This window comes from Notamacropus eugenii, chromosome 2, assembly GCF_028372415.1.
Source record: "Notamacropus eugenii isolate mMacEug1 chromosome 2, mMacEug1.pri_v2, whole genome shotgun sequence".
Taxonomy (NCBI): Eukaryota; Metazoa; Chordata; class Mammalia; order Diprotodontia; family Macropodidae; genus Notamacropus; species Notamacropus eugenii.
The window spans coordinates 293,009,094-293,034,974 of NC_092873.1; the positions used below are offsets into that span (position 1 = coordinate 293,009,094).

At 41.6% G+C, this 25,881-nt stretch overlaps 1 protein-coding gene across 5 annotated transcripts in view; it reads left to right on the forward strand.

The window, feature by feature from the left end:
- Window positions 1-1,513: 1,513 nt before the first annotated feature.
- The window catches only part of HIPK1 (homeodomain interacting protein kinase 1), a 48,041-nt gene continuing 23,673 nt past the window's right edge, over window positions 1,514-25,881 (forward strand). For 3 of the 5 annotated variants that reach the window (XM_072644399.1, XM_072644401.1, XM_072644402.1), the window contains exons 1-3: window positions 1,990-2,112; window positions 12,603-13,680; window positions 20,403-20,526. In XM_072644399.1, coding sequence (XP_072500500.1) covers window positions 12,605-13,680; window positions 20,403-20,526 — 1,200 coding nt within the window. In that variant the 5' untranslated portion in view covers window positions 1,990-2,112; window positions 12,603-12,604. Of the gene's footprint in view, window positions 1,601-1,989; window positions 2,113-12,602; window positions 13,681-15,127; window positions 18,932-20,402; window positions 20,527-25,881 lie in introns of those variants that run through there. The other 2 variants (XM_072644400.1, XM_072644403.1) reach the window with 2 other exon arrangements.

Consider the following 25,881-nt stretch of genomic DNA (forward strand, 5'->3'; position numbering starts at 1 on the left):
TGAGTCTTAATTAGGATGGGACAGCTGGAATTGTGGCCCTAGGAAGTGACATGCAGGAGGGGCATACATTTTCCAGTGGTGGTTTAGAGTAGAGGCAGCCCTTGGGCACATGCCCACACTCGGGAATGCAGCCCAAACAAAATGCAGTTTAACAAAATAAAAACACAACAAAACAGAGATAATGTTAACATGTAGCTTTCTTAGTCAACATGCAGCCACCACAACAGCATCTTCCAGCAGGCACCTAAGGATAGACTGGAGGAGTGGGCTTTGGGGCCAGCTGAGACTGCAGGAAGGGGGATGGCCGGATACTCTCTGCCAGATGGGCTGTCTTCTGAGTGTCTTTGCCGTCCCTCCCGCGATGGCTTCTCCTAAATGATTTTCCTCAAGTGAAAACCTTTCTAGTAGCCATCTTCAACAGTCATTATCTTGGTACGGCCCTTTACCACCTCCAGCCTGGACTGGGATAACAGCCTGCCAGGCTCTCCCACTGATCCTCCACCTAGAACCAAGAAAACCTGAAAAAACCTTGGGCGGCTCCGTGGTGCCTAGGGGATAAAGCACAGCCTGCTGTGCCCGGCGTTCCAGGCCTGGCACAATTGCTCCTCGCTCCAGCCAAGAGGCCTTCTGCGCTGACTCGACGTGCTGCGCCCTGCCGTCTGCGTCCGTCCTCCAGTCACCCCCGGACCCCTCATCTCCCTCTCGGAAGCCTCTTTTGCCGGTCCCATCTGGGGCGCTCCTCCCTCTGAGGTGTCACATCTGTCCCTCTCTCAGTTTCCCCTCAAGCTGCACTTTTTCAAAGGTTACTTCCTTCCCCAGCAGACTGCAAACTCTTGAGAGCGATGGCACTCCCGACCCTGCCTGCCCGCTGCTGCCCGGGCTGCCTCCCCCTGGCACTGGGCACGCTCTCCTTGCCACAACTTCGTTTGTTTCTCCTCAAGTCTCCCTTCTCTGCAGGCCTCTGTCTCTGCCCTGAGAACGGAAGCTCTTTGGGGGCAGGAGCTGCCCAGCTGGCCTCGGTGCCTGGCACACACTATCTCCTTAAAATGTTTTTGACTCGAATCCCTCCTCCGCGAAGGGCTCGCCGTCGGATCGCGGGGAGCCCCCGGCGGTCAGACCTGCCCTTTAGGAAGGTCACTTGGGCAGCTGAGCTGGGGAGAACTGAGTCTGGGAGACCAACCATGGCACGGACGATGGTCCTGTATACACGGGAGACCTGGGAAACGGCGGGACGGGAGGAGGTGGACAAGGTCAAGGCCTTCAATGAGGCCTGCGATGGACCACAGGCTGCCTGCGGGAAGTGGGCCAGGTCAGGCCCGATGACGTCACACTGAGGCTCGGTGACGTCACGCAGCTCGCGCAGTTTCCCGATCGGCCCCCTCCCCCCTTCGGAAGGCGAGTCCCGCCAGAGTGACCACCGCGGGCTCTGCGGTGAGAAGGCGCTGGCAGGCCGGCCCCACGCCCGAGACATCTAGCTCGATCCACGCTGGCTCCCCACGGAGGCGCGCCCAATCGCCATCGCAGGATGCTCCCGGACACTGACGGCCTCATCATGGCGGCGTCGGCGCCGGCGCCGACGCCGGCGAGCACTTCCGCCTCTGTAGGTGTCATGGCGGCGAGGGGCGGGCTCCCAGCGAGTAGTTCCGGCCTGGCGGGGCTGGGCCGGGGCTGGGCTTGGGCTGGCTGGCGGAATGGGGGCGGCCGCTCGGCATTCGGCTGGCTGGGCCTGGCGGCGGTGCCTGCAGAACGAGGGGCCCGGCTGTGGCCCCGGACGGGCGGAGCGGGAGGTCGAGGCGGGAGCGCGGGGCTGAGGCCGCGGCGGCGGCGGCGGCGGCGGCGGCGGGAAGGAATCGGAGCCGGAGCCGGGGCCGGGGCCGGGGTCGGGAGCGGCGGCGGCGGCTGAGGCGGCGGCGGCTCCCCGCCTCCCCCCGGGACGGGACGGGACGGGCGGGCGCTGGGGCGGCTCCGGGGGGCGGGGGCCCGGGGCCCGGGCCGGCTCGGGCGGAGGGGATCATGACTCGGCGGCGGGGCCCCGGATCTCTCGGCCTCCGCCTCCGCCTCCTGCTCCTCCTGGCAGCCCCAGCCCGCGGCTGAGACCCAGACCCACCGGCGGTGAGTGCGGGCGGGGGGCGGGCGGGAGGCGCCCGGGTCCGGCTCTCTCGGGACCCGCTGGTCCCGCGGGGGGCCGGGGCGCCCATGGGCGAGGTGCTGCCCCCCCTCGAGCGCCAGGCCCCCCATCCACCCGCGTCCCTGCCCGGGGGGGCTGGCGGGCGGCGAGGGCGCGCTGGGGGCAGCCTGGTGCCCCTTCCCCAACTCCTGGCTCGGGCTCGCGCTCGGGGCGAGGGCGGGGAGAGGAGGGGAGGCCCCTGTGCCTGGCAACGAGCCCTCGCCTCCCTCGAGTTTGTTGTGGTAACAGACCCAGCTGCCGGCCTGGGCTGGCCCTGGCGCTCGTGGGCTTCCCCCGAGTGGGCGAGGGTGGGGCGGGGGCCGGCTTGGGAGAGCAAATCACCCGCACTCGTGGGGTCCTTCCCCGACTCTGGCCACCGAATCCCACGTCACTCATTTGGGGGCAGAGCAGCATCACGTTTTCCATCCCCGATGATCTCATGGACTGGAGCCACCTTGGGAAGCATCAATTAGAGCCACCGAAGTACTGAGGCCTTCCCCTCACCCCACTCCCAGCCTCCATCTCCCGGCTCCAAGAAAACACAAAAACAACCCATCTGTTATCTTTGAGAGGACCATGTCAGACAGAGAGGCTTCTGGCTGGTGGGAGAGAATGGCATGAGGAGATAGAATCCTCCAAACCTCCTCCTCCCAGCCAAGTCGAGTGAAATTATGTGGCTGCTGCTCCCTTGGCCAGCGTAAGACCTGCAATTTTGCCCTTGTTTACGTAAAAGTTATTTTTGATTCCTGACCGCCTTTGGTTTTTCTCTTCCTCCCTGCCCCCCACTCCCCTCAGATTACTGAGGATAACTAAGGATGGCTTTACCTGCTTGTTCGTTGTTCTCCGGTCTGTATGAGATCAAAGCTTTGAGGAAAACATTTGAAAATCAACTTAACATTGTCTTTCACAGTAACTTTTTCAGCCTCTCTAAAATTCTTTTAAGTTACTGAACGTTTGGTAGAAGGAACTTCCCTATACAAGGGCTGTAGGTTACATCCTACCAAAAAAGTATGATGCAGGTGGTTATTGATTTTTGAGAGATAATCAGATTTATTTGAAGAACTTTTGCTAGGATGACTTGGAAGCACAGGTCTGCAGGCTAATAAAGAAAGCATTTTATCAGTCAGATTGAGAACTTAATGCAGAATAAACAAGAGTATTCTTGTAGGTATATAACTTAAGAATGGTATAGCTCATATCGTCCTCTAGGCTAACTGGTTTTATTGACTTTAGGACAAGTTGATTTGTCAGAATCAAATCAGAATTCCCCATTTCCCTTCCATTTAAAGATAACTTTAAAGTTCACATAACACTAGAAAACAGAACCTTTCATCCTGTGATTTTGTGTTTTTTTAAGCACATCTAGTCTAAAGTTGTCTAAGTAGAAACCAGTGAACCAAACCAGCCTGGTTACATGCCTCCTAATTTTAGTATTTGTGTTACTTTTGGTAAGTGTTGTATATTGTTGCAGGACCCTTGTGGTATTATGAACTCTTGAGTCTGTTTGCAGCATACCTTTCCATCCTTCTATAATCTATTGCCTTGCCCATGTCCCACTCTCTATGACCTACCTACCCTGTTTGGGTACAGCAAGAGCTGCTTTCTCTTCCGTTCCTCCCCCATCCATGGAGTCCTACCTAGCCTTAAAGGCCTACTTGTGATGCCACACATGAAGCAGTTTCCTTATTTCCTCTCAAGCTGTTGTAATGTTGCTTTTTTCTCTAGCCCTTCTTCCCCAGTGCCTTGCACATAGTCACTTAAATATATGTTGAATTGACTCATTTAGCTAGCATTCATGGCTCTTTAGATTTAAGTTGAACACAGGTCCTCTGTAATCCAAGGATGATTTTTAAAGCAACGATTCACCATTGTCCAGGCCTGTTGGTAGAATTGGGAGTCACTTGAAATAATCCAGACACGTTTTCATTTGCCCTCTTCTCTCCATTTACATAAAGCTACCATCTTATTCCAGGCCCTGATCCCCTTTTGCTTACATTATTGTAATAGTCCCCTAAAGGGCCTCCCTGTTTAAAGTCCTTGTGTTTCCAGCACATCTTACACATGGCTACCAAAATAATTGTCCCAAGTCACAGTCCGACTATGTCGTTCCTTTGCCTCCAAGCCTTCAGTAGTTTCTTATTGACACTCGGATAAAATGCAAACACCTCCCTGGCGTTTAGGACCCTCCACAGACTGGCTCCAGCCTACTTTTCCAACCTTCCCTTATAATTACTGCCCTTTATACATTCTACATTCTAGCTGAACTGGTCTGCCAGGCAGCTCATCTTTTGACTGCCTTTTCACAAGCTATGTCTCCATGCCTGGAATGCATGTTCCGCTCATCTCTCTACCTCAGAATTCCTATCTTCCTTCCAGGCTCAGCTCAGGTCCATCATCTAGGGAAACCTTCCCAGATTTCCCACCAGGTGGTTAGTACTGTTTCTCAAATTACTCTCTCTTTTTAATTATGTACCTGTATCTCTTCCACTCCCCTCCACTTGAGCTTCTTGTGAAGAAAGCCTTTTAAATTTTGTCTTTTCATTCTCTTGGGATTGTTCCCTCCTAGGAGGGAATAAATATGTGTTTCCTACAATGTGCCAGGCACTGTGCTATGCTATCCTCAAAACAACCCTGCAAGGGAGGTGCAGTTATTATCCCCATTTTACAGTTGAGGAAACTGAGGCAGACAGGTTAAGTGATTTGTCCAGGGTCACATAAAGTGTCCAAGATCAGATTCGAACTCAGGTTTTCTGACTTTAGGCCCAGAGCTCTAGTCACTATTCTATCACCTGCTTTATGTATATGGCCTTGCACACAGTAAGTACTTAATAAATGTTTGTTGAGTGAATGTGCACCCCCACTCCCCACATCCACTCCATTTTAAAGATGAGGAAATTGGAGCTCAACATTTTTAAGTGACTTAGCCAAAGTCACACATATAATAAATATCAGGTTCAGGGTTCAAACTCTTTTGCTGACATAAATTCAGTTCTTTTTCTACCATGCCATCAAATCCTCTTATATATTTATGTTAATTTGTATCTTATATACTGTCTGATCTGCCTTATCACCTCTACTCAATTGAAGGCAGGGATACTGTCCAGTGCATATAGCTGGTGGTAAGTAAATATTTGCAAACAGTGTTATTAGGAGCCTCAGAATTTTAATCATCTTTTGTAGGTCCTATACCTATCCTGTCTGTGGCCATCTTTTGGTTTGCATTACTGTCCTGTATCTCTTCCTTTCTTTCCCTTCAGCCTTTTCCTTTAATCTTTTCTTGTCACATCATCTGGGGCAATTTTACTCAGTCATCTCACGTTCCTTGAAAAACTCATCTTTCCTAAGTCTGAGTCCTCCATCACCTGGTGAGCCTGCACTCCTCATTTTGTGTCTTTTAATTTGATATGCACCATTGTGTGTTTTCTTATTGTTTACTGTGTCTAGGTGTCTGCTTAACAAAATTGTCCTGCTTTTATAGTCACCAGAAGTACTTATGAAATGCTAGGCCTGAGGACACAAAGACAAAGAATTCCTATTCTCCAGGATCTTAGGGTCTGTTGAGGGCAAACAATACGTACACATTTAAGGAAATCCCAACTATGGCCAACGACTACATTACAAGATCCACACAGGTGGAAAAGAAAGAAGATGGGGGGGTGGGGGTAGTGGAGGGGGTGGGAATGTGTGTGTGTGTGTGTGTGTGTGTGTGTGTGTGTGTGTGTGTGTGTGTGTGTGTCAGTGGGGGTGCACAGTGCATCAGGAAAAGCTGCTTGCAGGAGGTGGGATTTCAGCACAGTCTTGAAAGAAGCCAGGAAGTAGAAGTGAGGAAGGAGAGCATCCCAGGTGGGGGGATAGCCAGTGAAAAGGGTACCAGGTCTGGTGTTGGAGTGTCCTGTATGAAGAATTGCAAAGGGGGACAGTGTAACTGGATCACAGAATGAATGGAGAGAAGAAAATAGAAGAAGGCTGGGAAGGACTTGGAGTGCCAGATGGAGGATTTGATAGTTGATTTTGGAGGTGAGGAAATGTAGGGAGGTGCTAGAGCTCATTGAATGGGGGTAGGGCAGTGACATGGTCTGACGTGCCTGTTAGGAAATATATGCCAAGTAATTTCCAGGGGAGGGTGCAAGGCTGAGGAGAAGGGCAATTTGTTAGCAATAGAACAGGGGTCCAGAGGGCATGAGGGTTGGCCAGGGAAGGACAGAGATGCTGAAAGGATAGAGTCTAGAACCTAGTGTGATCAGCAAGAACCAGGTCTGGTGCTCTAGTCTTAGTTTTACCACCAGCTGTTTCCCTTTGGTTTAGTAACCTCTACTGAGGTTTCTTCCTCTCTGGGATAAAAGGGCTGGACTAGATAGGGATTCTTAACCCTTTTTGTGTCATGGAATTCTCTGGCAGTCTGGTAAAGCTTATGTACTTTTTCTCAGAATGTTTTTAAATGCATAAAACACGTAGGATTACAAAGGAAGTCAATTAAAATAGCAGTTGTTAAAGTATTTTTAAAAAATTTGCGGACTCCAGGACTAGATCTCTCAAAGTTTCTTTCAGCTCTAAGAAGTCTTTGAATCTGTGCCTTTTCCCTCATGCATCTCTTATCCCAGGATTCTCCTGCCAGCATTCTTTGATCCAGCCAAGTAAATCTCTTACTGTTCTTTATTTTCTCTCCTTCCATTTCAGTTTACATATCTCTACTTAGTTTTCATGCTCTCGAAACTGTCTCCTTCTTCCTCTGCCCAAGTGTTGTAACATTATTCAAGTTCTCTCTTCCTGAGGCCTTTCTGGATTGATCTGGACAAGGTGTCTACACAGTTGGACCTTCTCATTTGTTAATAATGATGCAAATACTAAGATGAGTTGCCGTGACCTTTTTTTTAAAACCCAAAAAATATTGATCTTAAATATACCAAAAAGATGAGCATTTCCATATGTAAAGCGGAACAGAAAAAGATAGGATTGTACATACACCAGGGCCACATACAACTCTCTTCTTCCTCCAACTATGCAGCAGATTCAGCATGTTATTTTCAAAGCTGTCCTGCTTGTCCATTTTCCTGCTATCTCTAGTCTTTTCTATGTATATAAATCACATCTAATTACTTTGGGGAATTATTTTAGAATGTTATGTAGGTATACATTTTTAATTTCATGTTATCTTTGAAGAGTTACTGATATTATTTCAGAAAGAAATAACCTACCTTGAAAGAAAGCCGTTCTTGTCCAGATAACGAAGAGTATTATTGTGTAAAAAGGCCTCATAAAACACTAGAAACACCATAGGACTATATAGCTCATTTATTTACAGGAATTGCTGACCAGTCTAAACTCTAGTTCAAACCACTGGGGAAGTGTTTGGTTTTTTTTTCAGATGGTTTCATTTGTGGGGTAATTCTGAAAGGAAAGGGGTGTGGGGAGTTTGTTTTATTCAAATTAAGGTCATAGATTTTCAAACCTCCTTTTTGCATTTCTACATTCAAAACCTGTGTGTGCATATTTCCTCATTTCTCCCCCCTCTCCATATCATAATTTCTCCTCCCCTCCCATATGATAATTTTTTGGTGGGCTTGGCTAGAATAACAGCTTTTTTTAGTTTATTTGGAAATAATTCTGAGATGCCCTTTAATATTTAGAGGGAAGGGGAATGTGACCTCTTAGGTAAAAGTCCTGAGACTGATTTTATTTCTAGTACCTCCTTTGACTCCCTTGGTGACTCTGGAATCAGTCACTTAGAAGTGACTCATTAGCCACAATTCCTTGGTGTCCTAGGATTTAAAATGGGAGAGATTTTACCTGCCATCTGGCACCCTGCCTCCCCCATGAGAATGTTGAATGTCTGAGCTTCACCGCCCAGAAATCCATCAGTAGGCATTTATAGGAATCCATGCTTCACTTCTTGTGAATACTGTCATGTAATTTAAGAATGTGTAGAGATATCTCTGTGGTAATAGTAAAAATGGTCACTTTTTAGTGAAAAGAATTAGAGTGGTTTTTTCTAAAGCTTTTCTTTGTCCACATAGTACACCTGTCCTTTGCTTACCTGGGTTATCACTGTAAGTGCTCATTCTTGTTTATCCCCAGGTGCTAGAGGAATGTAGAGTACATGCAGACATATGTGTATCTACATGTTTACATATATGCATATTATCAGCCAAGAGAGTAAGAGGGCTGCAAACCCCAAAAAATTTATTACAGCTATTTCAGGTTACCATCTTGCCAGTTTTGGTAAAGATGGCACTTCAAATAGAAACAGTAGAAAGAGATTAACATGTTTATTTCTAACAAGATATAAATTGCTAAAGACTGCATTATAACAAGATCTATTATGAAGGAGTTGCTTTGAGTAGCACTCTTTCAACTCAGGATTATTTGACTTCTTGATTCCTGTTCGTAAAATAAAAATAATTATTATTGTCAAAAATCATTTTGCGATCAGTGTGTCTATATTTGGGTGTTTGAGTGAGGAAGGGGCTCTGGCCACAGCATACATTCTTGAAAGCCATTTTATTGGAGGACTAGGGTGAAAGTGGTGCATCATGGTCAGGCAGAGATGGCTTGCTTGTCATCTCTGGTATCTGGAGAGATCATTCACATGGATCTGTTAGGAGAGCCTTTGTAAAGGAGGCCCTTAATACTGCCTTTTCAGACTTCCTCATCAGTGGCAGTGAAACTCTTTTTGGCCACTCAACTCTAGTTTGTACTTGACTCTTAAAGAGCAACTTTGTTGTAGGTCTTATATATTTTGATAAAATGTTGGAAGGTGAATCTTGAGGTTTGAAATGAAGATATTCATTTCAGGAATCGGTTTTCCACAAGTAAGAGTTTTGTTTTAAGCATTTTCCATGCAAATTTAGCAGAAGATCTTTTTCTTTTTAGCTTTGGTGCCCGTAACCTAAATTGGAGGGTTACCTTCCATGTGGAGTTAAGGGCCTTTATTTTTTTCCCCCAGCTGAGGGAACCCAGCATTTTTTTTTTTTAGAGCTGTCTCTGGAATCTGTCGGTCCTAGCAGAATTTGAGTGGTCTTAAAGGAATGTGATGATGCTTTTTTTCCCTGGGCTGTTATGATTGTTCCACCCTGCTGTGCTTTTAATTCTAGATGACAGTGAGGGGAAGGGGAAACTCAGCTAGCAAAAGTGTGGAAGGTACAAGTACAAGGGGGTTCTGGTATTTTGATACTAAATAACTAAAGCGTATTGTTGATGTTGTGAAAGCTAGTGAAACACTTCTAGTAGGAAATCTTGACAAATTTACACAAAGGTGTGGAGTCATCTACTGTTTGGAGTTGCCTTTTACCAAAACCTTCTATAGCAGGATTACTAGTTCCTGCATTGTGGGGGGGTATTACCAGTTTATTTCACTGAGAATTATTTTCATATACAAACTTAGAACTTTGAAAATATTTCCAAGAACTTGAACTCACTGGCAATACTCACTATAAAGATTTTGTAATCCTTAAGTATCATTTTTTTTCCTTGGGTACAGGTCTTTTGGTGGTGTAATGTTTGCTAGCCTACAGTTGCCATTAAAAAAATGTGTATTAGTTTACACATTACTGGAATTAGCCTTCCATTTCAGGAAAGTTAATTTCTAGTACCATTGTTTACAAATCCACTACTAGTTGTGTGTTACTATTTTTTCAGAGCCTCAATTTCCTAATCTGTAAAATAAGGATGAAACTATATTACTTATACCTTAGTATTGTTGTGAGAAAGGCACCTTTGTAAACCATAAAGCGCTATAGAAATGTGAATTGTTAGTTATTATGCAGACCACATATCTGGGCATAGCTATAAACTGGATACTTATTATATTCATGTTATTTAGGCACATGCTTACATATTTTTGAAAGCTCAGGGTTAGATTTTGACTAGATGAGCAGATCATCAAATATGAAGAAAAGTCCATTTTGAAATCTCCCCCCATTTCATTGTTCAAAAACAGTTTGGCTTAAATAAGGAATGATCCTCTAAATGCTTTCAAAAGTATATTTTTTGCATATGATTTTGTTGGTAGGCATGAAATAAGATGACTCGTAAGTTATAAATAGTGGGAAAGCATTACAGTGAATTTAGCTTTTTAGTATTATAGAAGTAATGACTGGGCAACCTGGTTTGCCTTTGAATAGAATGCTGTATAATTTTGTTCAGTTATAGGAATGTCCTGTGAACTGTGTAAAACCTTTTTTTCCCCCCTTAAATTAAAAAAATGAAGCTGAGGAATGTTTGTCATTCCTGCAACTTAGGCCTAATACAGATGGTTTTCAGTTGTATTCAGGCCCAGAGAAATGTACACAATTGCTTTCTGATGTTGTGTAACATCCTTTATAATGCTTCCTTCCTTTCTGGTTGTTCTGTGACTAGTAAGCTATTATATGTATTGAAATGGAGACTTTTCTCTAAGTCTTAGACCTTTAAATACTTTTCCTTGGGTAACTGAATTACAGAAATGCTTATTTTAGCCTCCCAAATACTGTAGTTTCTGATCACAGTCTGCACCTTGGGTGTTCAAGTAGTCACAAGTGTTACTACAGATCAAAGACAGGTTATCATTTTGTAGATTTATCAGTTTCTTTCCCCCTGAAGTATTTTGCCTACAACTCTTGTCCTGGGTGCTAGTTTCCCTTGAACCAAAATGTTCTAGGACTTCCTGGGAATGTGTGTATTTAAACAGGAGCAGAAAAAGTAGGGTGTGAGGATGTTGTGGGCAGAGTAATGTCTGTGTGTCCTAGAGACTCAAGTCAGTGTTCATTAAGCATCTGTGTTTTAGGCTTTGGGGATACATACACATACAAAATGAGACTACTGCCCTCAGGGAGCTTGTATTCTACTAAAGGGATTCATTGGATTCATAGATATGTATAAGCAGGATGTAGGCAGAGTAAATGTACAGTGATTTGCGGGGACAGTAATTACTGGGATAATTTGTTATTGTTGGGTCATTTCAGTAACGACTGACTCTTTGTGTTTCTATTTTGGGTCTTCTGGCAAAGATACTGGAATGGTTTTGCCAGTGTCTGAGGCCAGATTTGAACTCAGGTCTTCTTGGCCCAGCATTCTATCCACTGTACCACCCAGCTGCCCACTGAGAGAATTAGGAGAGGCCTTTTGCAAGAGGTGGTGCTTGGACTTATGGTGGCTCCCAGAGGTGAAGAGATGGAGGGAAAGCATCCTTCTAGGGTGTATAGCTTCAGAAGATGGAAGGCTTTGTGGTGGGGAACAGTGAGTAGGCCAGTTTGGCTAAGAGTGTGTGAGGGGAGTGACCTTTATAGATAGGCTGGGACTGCAGACTAAAGGGTTTTCAGTGCCAGCCAGGTAATGAGCAGCCATGGAGGAAGAGAGACATGGGCAGAGCTGCACATTAGCAATGTCCATTTGTCAGCTGTGGAGAGTGTGAATTAGCAAGGCAGATATACTGGACCAGACAGGAAACTAATCCAGTAGCCAAGGTGAGAAGGAAGATGACATATTGAGTCCATAGTGTTATATGGCGGAATGGTTAAGACTTAAATGAAAATAAGGCCACTAACCCATACTTTAGGGTCCCTAAGGGCTTCATATTGACGTAGAAAAACCACATATCAATATTACCTATGTTTTACTGTGTTTTTATTTATTTTGATAAATATTTCCCAATTACATTTTATTCCGGTTCAGGCTGCACTGGCAGGTATGCCAGGCCTGTTTCTGGGACCTCTTGTTGTAAGGTACCTTAGAAATGTTTTAATCCACTCTCCTATTACTAATCTGCTTATACAGCTATTTGTATCTCCTTTATAATGCTACTTGGTTACCTCAGTTCTTGAGATTGGGGAGATATTAAGTTTAGATAAAGCTCCTGTCCTCTTGGAGCTTACTAACTAATGAAGAGGGAAGAAGATACAAGTACAGATCAGAAAAACGAATTCATTCAGAAATACTTATTTTGGCATTGTGTGTGTGTGTGTGTATGTATGTGTGTGTGTGTGTGTGTGTGTGTGTGTGTGTGTGTAGGATGAATTGTTAGATATATATAGTTAGGTGAAACACTTTATCCTTGTACAATAGGAACAGTATTTGCTGAGAATATATGTTCCAACCAAACATAGCCCCAAAGAAGAGGCAGGAGCTTTCTTTTCCCCCTTCTTTGTAGAGGTAGAAGCACTAAGGGTGTCGAACATTACAATGTCAGACTTTGCTGATGTGTTGGTTAGTTCTGCTGAACTTTTAGGGATGGCTTTGGGGAAGGGGAGAAGCTTATATTGGGAAATATCAATGGCATTTTATTTAGAAAAGAAGATAATAGATGCTTAAAAATCAGATCAGAAGGGTGTGTTATTTCTACAGAGCAGAGAGATGAGTATTTTCACATTTTTCTAAAAGAAAAAGTTTGCTTCCACCCCTACTCAAAGTGTGCTTGTCAAGAACGTTGCTAACGCCTTTTCTGTCTCTCGGTTATCTCTAGGTATGGCATCACAGCTGCAGGTGTTCTCCCCCCCGTCAGTCTCATCGAGTGCCTTCTGCAGTGCAAAGAAACTGAAAATAGAGCCTTCTGGCTGGGATGTTTCAGGACAGAGCAGCAACGAAAAGTATTATACCCACAGCAAGAACCTCTCAGCCGCACAAGGGCAAGCCAGCTCCTCTCACCAGGTGACAAGTTTCAACCTCCCTTCTTACGACCAGAGCCTCCTCCTGCCAGCTCCCACAGTGGAGCACATCGTGGTCACAGCCGCTGACAGCACGGGTGGTGCTGCCACGACATCCTTCCAGAGCAGCCAGACCCTTGCTCATAGAGGCAACGTTTCTTTGCTGGAGCCCTATCAAAAATGTGGATTGAAAAGAAAAAGTGAGGAGGTGGACAGCAACGGTAGCGTGCAGATCATAGAAGAACACCCCCCTCTCATGCTGCAGAACAGAACCGTGGTGGGTGCTGCTGCCACGACCACCACCGTGACCACCAAGAACAGCAGTTCCAGCGGAGAAGGGGATTACCAGCTGGTCCAGCATGAAATCCTTTGCTCCATGACCAACAGCTACGAGGTCCTAGAATTCTTGGGCCGGGGGACATTTGGGCAGGTGGCCAAGTGCTGGAAGCGGAGTACCAAGGAAATTGTTGCGATTAAGATCTTGAAAAACCACCCTTCCTATGCCCGACAGGGGCAGATTGAAGTGAGCATCCTCTCCCGCCTGAGCAGTGAGAATGCTGATGAGTACAATTTTGTTCGTTCTTATGAGTGCTTCCAGCACAAGAATCACACCTGCCTTGTGTTCGAGATGCTGGAGCAGAACTTATATGATTTCCTAAAGCAGAACAAATTTAGTCCACTGCCGCTGAAGTACATCCGGCCAATCCTGCAGCAGGTGGCCACCGCTCTGATGAAGCTTAAGAGCCTCGGCTTGATTCATGCTGACCTCAAGCCAGAAAACATCATGCTGGTGGATCCTGTGCGCCAGCCATACCGTGTGAAGGTCATTGACTTTGGCTCTGCCAGTCATGTATCCAAAGCTGTATGCTCCACCTACTTACAGTCACGGTACTACAGGCAAGTGTCTATCCCCTCTTGAAGATCCCATCCGACTGGATTAGAGAGACACTCTTAAAACACACACTATATAGATTTACTAGAATCATTTCCATCAGTATAACATAGGCCTGTGGTGATAGGGTGTCCACTGAGATAGAGGATGATCTGCTACAGAAACTTGTTTCTGGACTTGCCTGTTTTTTAGGCTAGTTGGAGATTCTCCATAGCATCCTTTGGAGCCACTTTTTCAGAAAAGAGTAAGGAACTCTTACTGTCCTGAGACTGAGGGATGTCTGTCACAAGTTGTTGTGACATCACCATGAATCTTTCTCTAGGACTACTCCACTCCACACTCATTCTTTTCTCTTTTGGTGCAAGATAGGTTGTATTTATTACTGATGCTTTTCTGAGCCTTTTAACTGGGAATACTATTTTAGAGAACTCTCCCCTCCCCCCCATTAGCTATACATCTCTGAATCATACTGTAGGCTATCTTTTCCTTTTCTTCCACAAGATCATAGGATTGTAGATTTAGAGCTGACCTTAGGGACCTCAGAGGTCATCCACTCTATGTGATTCTTTCTGTTTTCCTTCTGATCATGGCCAAAGGATTTTAACTGACTTAGTCACTAACCTGAATGTTACATGATTTGTTAAGTTATACTCTTAGATTGATAAGCTAATCAGTTATCCTAATTAATGTATGATACCATAATTATTGAAAGACAACTTTATCTTTGGCAAAGACACAGTTATTACCACTATTATTGAGAAACATAGAATTGAAGAAAAACGCAGCTCTTTAAGTAAGTAGAGCAAAGCCCTTGACCCTGATAAAAATTCTTGACTGCCTTTTGTTCACATAAGGGCTTTTATTTCCTAGATAATGACACATGCCAGAATTATTTGCATACTACTCTCTTGAATCCCTTCCCTTTACCCCTCCCCCAGTCTTTTTCCTGTTATATTGACTCTAGAATGAATTGGGGAGAGGGATTAGGAGAGCTTCTGGGGTTTGGTCACCTGCTGCCCCAGGTAGCCTCTTAGTCTTTGAGATTCTGATCCTCATTTATTAAAAAAATTAGTGACTCCCCAGAGTTACACAGCAGTTCTAGACAAAATTAACTTGCCTTTAATTTTCTTTAGCTGTTCCCCCATCACAGATTATGAGTGTTTTGAAGGGCCAGTTACCTAGCCACCTGCTTATGAAGGTAATGGGAAAATATTCCATAATAAAGGAGTGAGTGCTTTTTAGCTTTTCTTTCCTTTTCTGATCTTTTTTCTTCTCTGTGCCCTCATTTCCACACTTTCTCCCATGTTGATCAGTAACTCTTTACCCCAGGTTGGACATAACGCATTCCACTTTCAGAACTTGGCCCTTATTAGCAATTGCTGATAATTTCAGGGATGAAGTTATTGAAATCTCAGTCAGAGAGTATATGTAAAATTATTTACAGAAAACATTTTCTTAGATTTTCATTTCTAAGTGGATAGGCTCTGAAGGGAGCATCATCCTGGTTTAATGGTTAGCTAGAATTCAGTGGTGTGTAGAGAGCTGGTAACTGTGATCTCCTCTCTGCCCTTTTATATGAAGTTGTCACTTGAGTAATTTGGAGCCTGAGTATACCCTGAGGTGATGAAGCTGGATTTATTGATTTCCTTTTTCTAGAAAAGGACATAGGATTTTCAGATGCTTTGAAATCCATCCCCTGATAATTTTTCAACAAAGCTCTTTAACCGCCCACAGCAGTTGGCCCCTCAATGATAGCTGTGAAATCCTAACCCAAACTAAACAAGGGTCTCACCCAGAAATAGGAACACATTCTGTGCAGTTTCTGATGTTTGTGTTTCAGGACTTTTTGAATTTGACATTTTCTGTGCTGCTCTTCTCTGGTAGCAGCATGGCTGAGGTTTTCCAGTTTTATCACTGGCTTTTATCTACAATGGGGGACTTAAGCTTCTTTCATGCTGCTTTACCCTCTTTTTAAAAAATGCATCCAGCATTTGCCCCTTTTAGGAAGAAGGGAAATCCTTCTAGTTACTGAGACATCAAAACTTCAAAGCTAATCTTTCATCTTCTTTATTTTAAAATATTTCATGATGATACTACATACCAGAATGTTAACATCTATTGCACCTTTTTTTTTTTTTTGCCAGTCTTTTTTTATAATAGATTGTGTGGATCTACTACTAAAACAGTGCTTGGTCCACACAACTCTTGACTTGCTTCAGACACATTGTTGTCTTTGAGTCTTGAGTTCTTAGGGACAAAGGTTTTGCTCCAGTGTGGGAACCCTTGTATAACTAGCATTGCCAATTTCCACGTGGGTGGTTTTCTATTCTTCAGCAGACCAGCTGGCTCATATTTCCAGCTGAGATTCTATTATTTGATATGTAGTAGTAGGCCAGAATTTAGTAAGGAAAAGCATTTCCCTCACCATTTTATCATTTAAAGAAAAAGACAACAAAAAAACTTCAACTAGTTATAGTATACAGTGAAACTGTATACATTCTGACTTTATTCATGGCTGTAAAAAGTCAGTTTTGATGTAACGTGATCTAGTGACTGGACTTAACACCTTTGAGATGAGAAAGGGAAAACAGGAGTTGTGAAAAGGATGATTTGGGCTAAATGGTCCTGTTGTCAAGGCTTTCTCAACTCCACCGTCTGGACCTCAGTGAAAAGAGGCTTTAGTGCCTTGGGGAGTTTTTCAATTTAAAGCAAGTTTGAAGTTGAGAAATCACAAGGGAGGAACTTCTCTTTCCACTGCTGGCTTCACTAATTAGACCCTTTTCAGTGTTCTGTCCAAAGTGGGTTGTATTCTTCAAAGGTGCAAAAAAAAAAAAAAATTTAAGACCTACCTGGAACATGAGATTTCTTTCGCTGACAGCAGTTAAAACCATTTCTCCATCCAAGTGGGTCTACAAACATTTGTCATATTTTCTGCTTCCATTGAAGGCAGTGAACACCTGGTAAGTGACACTTCCCAGGTATTGTTGATTTTGTAGGTTTTTGAAAGATTGACAGGTTAGATGGAGTAGGTTTAATGACAGAAGACCCAACAATGAAAAAAAATTGTCTAGGAAATATGAGCTGAATGCAACAGGGGTTGGTCATCATATTCCTGTTCCTCCATGAATTCTTCTAGGATTGTTTGCTATAATACATAAAGGGAAATAGTTTGTCTTTCTTATTTTTTGTATATGAGAGCTGAACATTTCTGGGCTATCAATATAAGGCAAAGGATACAGTAAGTTGAGCAAGCCTCATTTTTTTGAGCTACTTTGTGCTTTGTTTTGTTTATTGCCTTTGATTTTACCATGGGGCTGCTGTTTTGAGGGAACATATTATAGATTTTTCTAGCTGCTTTTACTGCCTCAGAAACAGAAAGAATCTAATGTGGGAAAATTATATTTTCTCTAGCTAATATTTTTTTTCATTTTTATTGGAAGGAGGCAGAGAGAGGGAGTATTTTCTTCCAATGACCAAAACTTTGAGCCTGAGAAACATAAAAAGTATGTTTATTACCTGTTCAAAATGAGTCATTGGATGGCCAGGCCACTTCCTGTAACTATCTTTTGGGGATTTAACATGTCTTTCTTGTAAGACGGGGGTGGCAGAATTAGTCAGCCCCTCCTCTGGGGATGACTGACAGTGTTCTAAGCCAAAATCTTGGTTTTGACAGAGAGCCATATTTGAGCTCTTTCCCACCAGTTGGTTTTAGCACTGCCCTGAACTTGGAGATGATTGCTTTTGCTAGGTGAAAGTTGAAATTTCACATCCCTTGCCTTTGCAGGGCATTTATATTGTTTCTGGACTTGTTAGCTCTCTAGTTGATGAAAGAGCTCCTATCATCATGGAAAAACACATGCCATTGGCATTTCACTAAAGTGAAATTCCATCAGTTCTGTGCAGTTACAACCACCTGCAACAGGAATGGTGCCTGGAGCTAGGTCTCTGCCCACCATTCAAGTATTTGAGCTTTTGAAGATTGCTTCTTTGATTAATAATTTCACAATCCAAGTCAAATAGTCCTGTAAGAGGTAGCAACAAGTCACAGTCATTAGCTGTTGAAAGTCAGGAGCTGGCTGTAAGCTTCCAATTTGCTGATCTGTGTAGGACCAGTTAACTACTCTCTGAGAGAATCCATGAAACCTTGTTTCTCAAGGACTCTGACTTTTAAGTTTGGGAAGAGTCAGTAGTGTGATATCTTGTCAAGAGCATTGCTTTGGGAATTAAGGGACCTGATTTATCCTCTCATCTTCAATTTCTTTATTTGTAGAATGGTGGTGATAATACTTGCACTACTTGTACACGTAGTTGTGAGGATGGAATGAGATCATATATGGTTTATAAACTCTATAGTACTTGAGGAGTGGGAGCTGCCATCTTTTTAGGAAACATTGTGGTGTAGGGTCTTGTGAAAAGAACATCTGCCCTGCCCCTCACAAACTGTGTCCCAACCACTCTGGGCATATTAACCTCTCACCCTCAGTTTGCTCATTTGTAAAATGGAGGCAATACTTGCAATCATGACATCATTATGAGGAAAGTTTTTAAAGTGCCATAAAATGTTTATTGTTTTTATTTGGACTACTACTCAGTAAAACCCCTTAAAATACATTTAGCCTTCGCATTTAGGGAGAAAAAAAATCTCTCTTGTGATAAATAAAAACAACTGAAGCAAAGCATTGTATGCCAGAAGGTGGCATTTGCCAGTATTTGTTGCAGGAGGGGGATATATTTGGGTTCTCTCTTTTTTAGGGCTTTCACCAATGAAAACCTCTTTAAAAATCGTATACTATTCTGAGAGGTTAATAACGCCTCCAGAGTGAGCTTTTTTGAAGCTTAGGTATTGCTGGAATATAATAGGAAAGTTTCCTTCCTGGAAAGATTTGTACTTGGAACAAATAGAGGAAATCCTTGGGACAAGATGTATTCTGGTTTTTTTTTTAATTGCTTTTGTATATTAAAACTAATTTGGATTTCTGGAATTGTGACTTCTTAACTGAATGTAAGCTCCTGTTTTCTCTGGTTAGTATAGGAGCTTAGTGGGGATTATTATTCTTGAAGAGTTTAAGATGACAGGAACTTGAAGTTTTGCAGATGGGCCAGTGTGGTCTGAAGATATCCGAGGAGTCTTGTGCTGTTTGTTCGTGGGAGTGGTTGTGGAAGCTTGCTCCTTCTGCTGCTTCCTTCAACAAAGCAGACACGTTCTTAACGTTAGCTCGTCCTCAGGACCCTGCTTTCTTTTGCAGTATTTCTCAGGTGAAGGGCTTTTCCTCCTGAGGTTTCTTAATGCTGGCTTGTTTTACTTGCATGACAAATGACTGCTTTATTTCTTCTGCAAAGGGATCAATAGGGAACATAATAGGACACATGTTGCGGGCTTTGGCTTTCTGTTAGGTCTTGTGGAGTTTATTGTTAGCATAAAACATTAACTCATTTTAGCAACTGAAAATGGAGAGACCTTCTCTAAAGTGAAAGCTGAAGACTACCCAGTGAAAAGGGTTGATTGATTGTACGTACATTTAAAAAAAAGGGGTGAGTAATGGAAATTTCATATTATCATGGGCTTTTCTGAATGATATTTAAAAGGGTAAAGATAGTCTGTTGCTGAAAACTGGTATTCATGATGTCTTTGTGTGATACAGTAAGTTGAGAGAAATCAGCCCACAAGTCACTTTCTCAATTTCCTAGCACTTGATAACTGAACCTAATACAGGACACATGAAAGTTATAGTCAAGTCATAATTTCCTTGGATCTTTTCAAATCACGATTAGCATGTGAGTAGAGATGGGTTAAAATAGGTTAAAAGAGAGACATTTGGAGGGGGAATCTCCATTTCTTCTTCTCTGCCTGAGTTATTAGTTTATATATATATACCTTTAATATTTTTGGTTTTGGTGGTATTGGAATTGGTCAAGAAATTCTGGAGAGTTATGGTTCTGTTATATAGACACTCTTTTAAAAGTCTACTGAGTACAAGAAACTTTTTAAGTTTTCATTTTTTAAAAATCCTTTTCCAAATTGTCTTCCTGCCTTTCCCCATCCCCTGCCCTGCCCCCCATGCTCCCAGGACATCAGGCATTTAGATTTACCTCATACATGCACATTCATGCAAAACATATTTCCATATTAGCCATGTGTGTAAGGGACTTTCTGGATATTTAAAAAATTTTGCATTACTGCATAGAACTCCAAATTTGTTTACTTCCAGAACTTCTTGAGTATGCTCTCCTTCCAAGCACTTTGCTTTAGCGTTCACTTGGAAAAAGATTTTTCACATTGCAGGAGCAGTAGCTTCATATAGAAGAGCCAGAGATCTTCTAGAGGGCAACCTGGTGTATTGGAGAGAGCCCAAGTTCATCTCTAAACGCTACTAGCCCTGTGACCCTGGGCAAATCACTAGTCTCTCTGTGTCTCTCTTTCCTCATTTGAAAAATGTGGGATTTGAATTCAGTGGCTTCCAGTTCTACACTTGTGGTCCTATGATAAATATTTTTGCTCTAGACTTAGCTTCATTTTGGTAATGACGCAAAGAGAACCTATTTATTCACTTAATATCTTCATGAGAGGAGAAAGGTACAGAACCCTTTGATTAATATATCAGAGATGATTCAGTTTCATTAACAGTGTGCTTCACTTTCTATGCAAAAGCAGGACTCACTTGGCATTTTAGTTTAATGCATTAATTGCTCATAATCCATCTTTTGGTCTGATGTTTTTGTTTTGTAGAGCTCCTGAAATCATTCTTGGACTACCATTTTGTGAGGCTATTGATATGTGGTCCTTGGGCTGTGTGATAGCTGAACTGTTCCTGGGGTGGCCTCTGTATCCTGGTGCTTCAGAATATGATCAGGTAAGAATTGGACCTGGGCAGAAACATGTCAGACAAGTTGTTTCTAATGGAATGATTATAGGTATTAGGGGAAAAGCAGTTGTGGTGAAAGTTCAATCCAAGTCTAAATGTGTGGATTTTAGAATTTATCTCCAACATCTGTTCCTTAAGACTTCAATAATTCATGGCCTTTGATGGCCATTTTTGATGTTTGTCATTTCCAAAAAAATGATGGAGGAGGCAGTCCTGTTGATATTCTGCTTTATAATGGCACCTTTTCTCCCCCTTTGGAATGATTAGTCATAGATAGATAGATTCAGAGATTTAGCTTCAGAATACTATTTGTCTTGTGAATCAAGACACGAAAGAAGGATACAGATGAAAAATTAGAATTTTTATTATGGAGTTCCATGAGCTTCACAGTGAAGTGTGAATGAACCTGAACTTTGTGAGAATAGTTACCCTCTTGTTTAGAGGTGATGTACTAGAATAAAACACTCTTCAAACTGAAATGTGTTTATAATGCCCCTGTGGAAGAGAATTTATGAAGGAAATATTTCAGTGTTTTCTCATCTATAAAAGTCTAGACTTAGGTAATTTTGAAAGTCCCTTTCTCTTTCCTGCCCCTTTGTTGTGCTAACATTATAAGTGTGATTCTCATGGTTAAGAGAGAAATTGGCAACAGTGGACAAGCTGTCCTTCAATTTCCTATGTTGTTAAGCCATTTTGAAAGTGGCCCTTGATTTTAAGAAATTGGGGAGGGGATATAGGATTATTGTGTTATGGAAATTACTCTCAAATGATTGCTTCTTGATTCTCCTCTCACACCCTTCCCCCCTCAATAAATGGTTTTGTGGTACAGAGCCATTAAAAGAAAAAGATGAGCTTATGTTTATTTCCTGTTCATATGATTTCAGTGATACTGTTGTGCATTGGAGGAAAGACAACATTTACTTGTTGCTAGAAGTTGACTTTTAGAGCAGGGCTATAAGTGAAGCACAGGTTATAAATGTTCATGTTTTGTGCTGTAATTTGAGAAATTTCATTCAGGTCACCTTGTGAGAGTTAACTTTGTAGCAGTGTTGATCTCTGTTTTGCACTGAAGACGTTGGCCATAACTATTTAATTAGCCCATTAGCTAGATCCATCTCCATCGTCTATATGGTACCAGTCTCCTCTCTCCCAGTGAAAAATTGCTATCACACCTTTTCTTGGGAAGCTGAGCCTTAAAAAGAATAAGCTGAAAGCATAGATTGGTGGTTTTGCTGTTTATGGAAAAAAAAGATCTGATAGTTCTGAGAATCAGTCTTATCACTGTATGGGTGTGGTGCTGAGAGGGTGAAATTGACTGGAGGTGGTGGATTCAGGAAGCTGGTTTTTCCAGGGCTCAGTCATGGTTGCAGTTATGGGGAAGCATTAGAGGCCATGTGTTCTGCAACCCAAGTACAATCACACAAAAACTTGTTGTTGTCTTTATCACCAAGTTTTTTTTGTGATATCTTCTGCAGCTGTATGAGAGCATCTTGTTAGTTGTAAAGAACAGATTGATGGTTTCCTACTCTTTTATCACAAAGAACTATTTAAATTTTGTAGCATAAACCAATACTGAATAATTATCATAGCTGACATGTATACAGTGCTTTCCATATTTAATCTCATTTGATGACATTCCATCTCCAGGCATTTTCACTGCCTGACTAACATGCCTGGAGCTTTATCCCAGCATTATCTAATCCTCTAGATTCCTTTAAGTCTCAGCTAAAGTTCAGCCTTCTGCAAGGAGCCTTTCCCAGTCCTTAACCTGAGCAAATATCTGCCTTCAGAAATTGCCCCCAGTTTATCCTGTATATAGCTTGTTTGCACAAAGCTTTTCTCACACTGTCTCCCCCATCAGAATGGTAGGGTGTTGAGAACTGTGGCTTTATTTTGTCTTTCTTTTTACCCTTAGTGCTTAGCCACACAGTGCCTGGCACGTGGTAGGTACTTAATAAATGCTTGTTGATTTGACTTGGTCCTCAGCAACTCTGTAGGACTAGATATTAGTATCAATCTCATTTTACAGATGAAGAACTGAGTCCCAGAAAGCTTAAGGGACTTGCCCAGGCCTGTATTGATAATAAATATCTGAGCTCCAAGTCAAGCCCTCTGTTCACCATGAAGCTTTTTCCATGTCTCATGGGGTATTTTATTTGAATAGTTTTCAAAATTATGTAGCATCATTCTAGTTTTGAAGAATGTGCTGCTGATGTCTAAAATTGTCCTTTGGTTTTATTGCCTTTGTGTTCATGATTTTTATTTATTTTTTCAAATAAATTTATACTTTAATAGTATAGTTGGAGGCAGAACAGTTCTTTTTTGAAGAGACTGGTACATTTCTGTTTTTGGAGCTTAAATAAAATTTATACTTCACATGAAAACCAAGTATTTCTCATCTTTGAGCTCAGCATTGTTTTTTGGGGGGGAGTGGGGAGGGAAGTAGAGGTAAAGAAGGAAAAACATGGTCTCTGTCCTGAAGCCATTTGTACTTTATCCTTCATAATTCACTTAGTGAGGGTTTTTTCTCATGATTTTTAAACTTGTTAAATCAAGCCTCCATACGGATTCTGCAGTGACAGAACGTACAAAACAACAAAATTTTTCTAGCTTAAGGTAACTTAGAACGACTTCAGGAAAGATCTGACTCACTTGGGTAAAAAGGGAGGGCAGAATGATGGAGGTGGTGGTCAGAAACAAAACACTAGTGAGGAGACGGACAGGGTGAAAGGAGAGAGAAAAATATAAAGAGGGAAAAATAGGATGGAAGGAAAACACAGTAATCATAACTGTGATTGTGAATGGAATGAACTAGCTTATAAAATGAAAAATGGATAGCAGAGTGGATTAAAAACCAGAATCCTACAATATATTGTTATTGTGTTGTTTACAATACAAACACATTTGAAGCATAGAGATACACACAAAGTAAACGTAAAAGGCTGGAGCAGGATATATTATGCTTCAGGTGAAGCAAAAAAAGCAGGGGGTAGCAGTTCTGGTCTCAGACAAAGCAAAAGCAAAAATCTAATTAAAAGAGATAAGGAAGGGGAACCTACGTCTTGCTAAAAGGTGAAGTAACATCAATACTAAACGTATGCACCAAGTGGTATAGGATACAAGTTCTTAAAGGAGAAGTTAAATGAGTTACAGTAAAAAGTAATACAATAAGAATAAGTAAGTAATAAGACAGTAAGAAATAAAGTTACAGTAAGAAATGGTCAGCAAAACTATACTAGTGGGGGTCTTTCATTTTGCCTCTCTCAGAACTGTATAAATCTAACTGTAAAATAAAAACGAAATAACTTAAGGAGGTAAATAGAATTTGGAAAAATTTGATACGATAGACCTCTGGAGAAAATTGAATGGGGAAAGAAAGGAATATACCTATTTTTCAGTGGTACATAACACCTTCCACACAAATTGACCACGTATTAGGGCACAAACCCCTCACAATCAAATGCAGAATGGCAAAATATTAACTGTATCCTTTTCAGATCATGATGCAATAAAAGTTACATGTAATAAAGAGCCATGATAAGATGGACTAAAATATTAGTTAGAAACTAAATAATCTAATCCTAAAGAATGAGTGGGTCAACAACAAATCATTGAAACAGTAACTTTACCAAAGAGAACGACAGTAATGAGACAATATACCGAAACTTATGGGATATAGACAAAGCAATTTTTAGGGGAAATTTTATATGCTTACATCAGTAAAATAAAGCAAGAGATCAGTGATTTGGGCATGCAACTAAAAAAGCTAGAAAAAGACAAATTAAAAACCCTCAAATACCAAATTAGGAATTCTGAAAATCAAAGGAAAGATGAATAAAATTGAAAATAAGAAAACTATTGAAATAATAAATGAACCAAGAGCTAGTTTTATGAAAAATTCAATAAAATAAGCCTTTGGTTAATTTGATTTAAAAAAAATCAAATTGTCACTATCAAAAATGAAATGGGTGAATTCACCACCAGAGAAGAGGAAATTAAAGCAATAATTAGGAGTGATTTTGCACAACGGTATGCCAGTCTGACAATCTAAGTGAAATGAATGAAATACTTAGAAAAATATAAATTGCCCAGATTAACAAAAGAGGAAATAAAAAAATACTTGACCTCATTTTAGGAAAAGAAATTGAATAAGCCATCAATGAACTCCCTAAGGAAAAATCTTCAGGGTCAGATGTATTTACAAGTGAATTCTACCAAACATTTAAAGAACAAGTAATTTCAATTCTATATAAACCATTTGGAAAAATAAGTGAAGAAGGAGTCCTGCCAAATTCCTTTTAAGACACAAATATACTGCTGACCTTAAACTGGGAAGAGCCAAAAGAAAATTATAGGCCAATTTCCCTAATGAACATTGATGCAAAAATTTTAAATACAACATTAGCAAAGAGATTACAGCAACTTTATCATCAAGAAAATATACTATGACCAGGTGATATTTATACCAGGAATTTAGGGCTGGTTTAATATTAGGAAAACTATCAGCATCATTGACCATGTCAATAACCAAACTAGCAGAAATCATATGATGGTTTCAATAGATGCAGAAAAAGCTTTTCACAAAATACACAGCACCCATTCCTATTAAAATATTAGAGATTATAGGAAGAAATGGAGTTATCCTTACAGTATAAACAATGTCTATCTAAAATCATCAGCACACATTTTATGCAATGGAGATAAGCTACCAGCATTCCCATTAAGATCAGGGGTGAAACAAGGATGCCCAGTTATCACCACTATTATTCAGTATTGTACTAGAAATGTTAACTTTAGCAATAAGAGAAGAGAAAGAAATGAAGAAATTAGAATAGGCAGCAAGGAAACAAAACTATTTACTCTTTGCAGATGATATGATGATATACTTAGAGAATCTTAGATAATCAACTAAAAAACTACTTGAAATGATTAAAGACTTTAGCAGAGTTGCAGGATATAAAATTAACTCATATAAATCATCAGCATTTCTATATATTACCAACAAAGCCCAGCAGCACGAGATAGAGAAATTCTCTTTAAAAATAACTGTTGACAGTATAAAATATTTGGGAGTCTACCTACCAAGACAAACCCAGGAACCATATGACCACAATTACAAAACACTTTTCACACAAATAAACTAAGACCTAAACAACTGGAAAAATATCAGTTGCTGATGGGTAGGCCAAGCTAATACAATAAAAATGACAATCCTACCTAAATTAATATATATATATATTGGATACCATACCAAACTATCAAGAATTATTTTATAGAGCTAGAAAATATAATATCAAATTTATCTGGAAGAACAGAGGTCAAGAATATCAAGGGAATTAATGA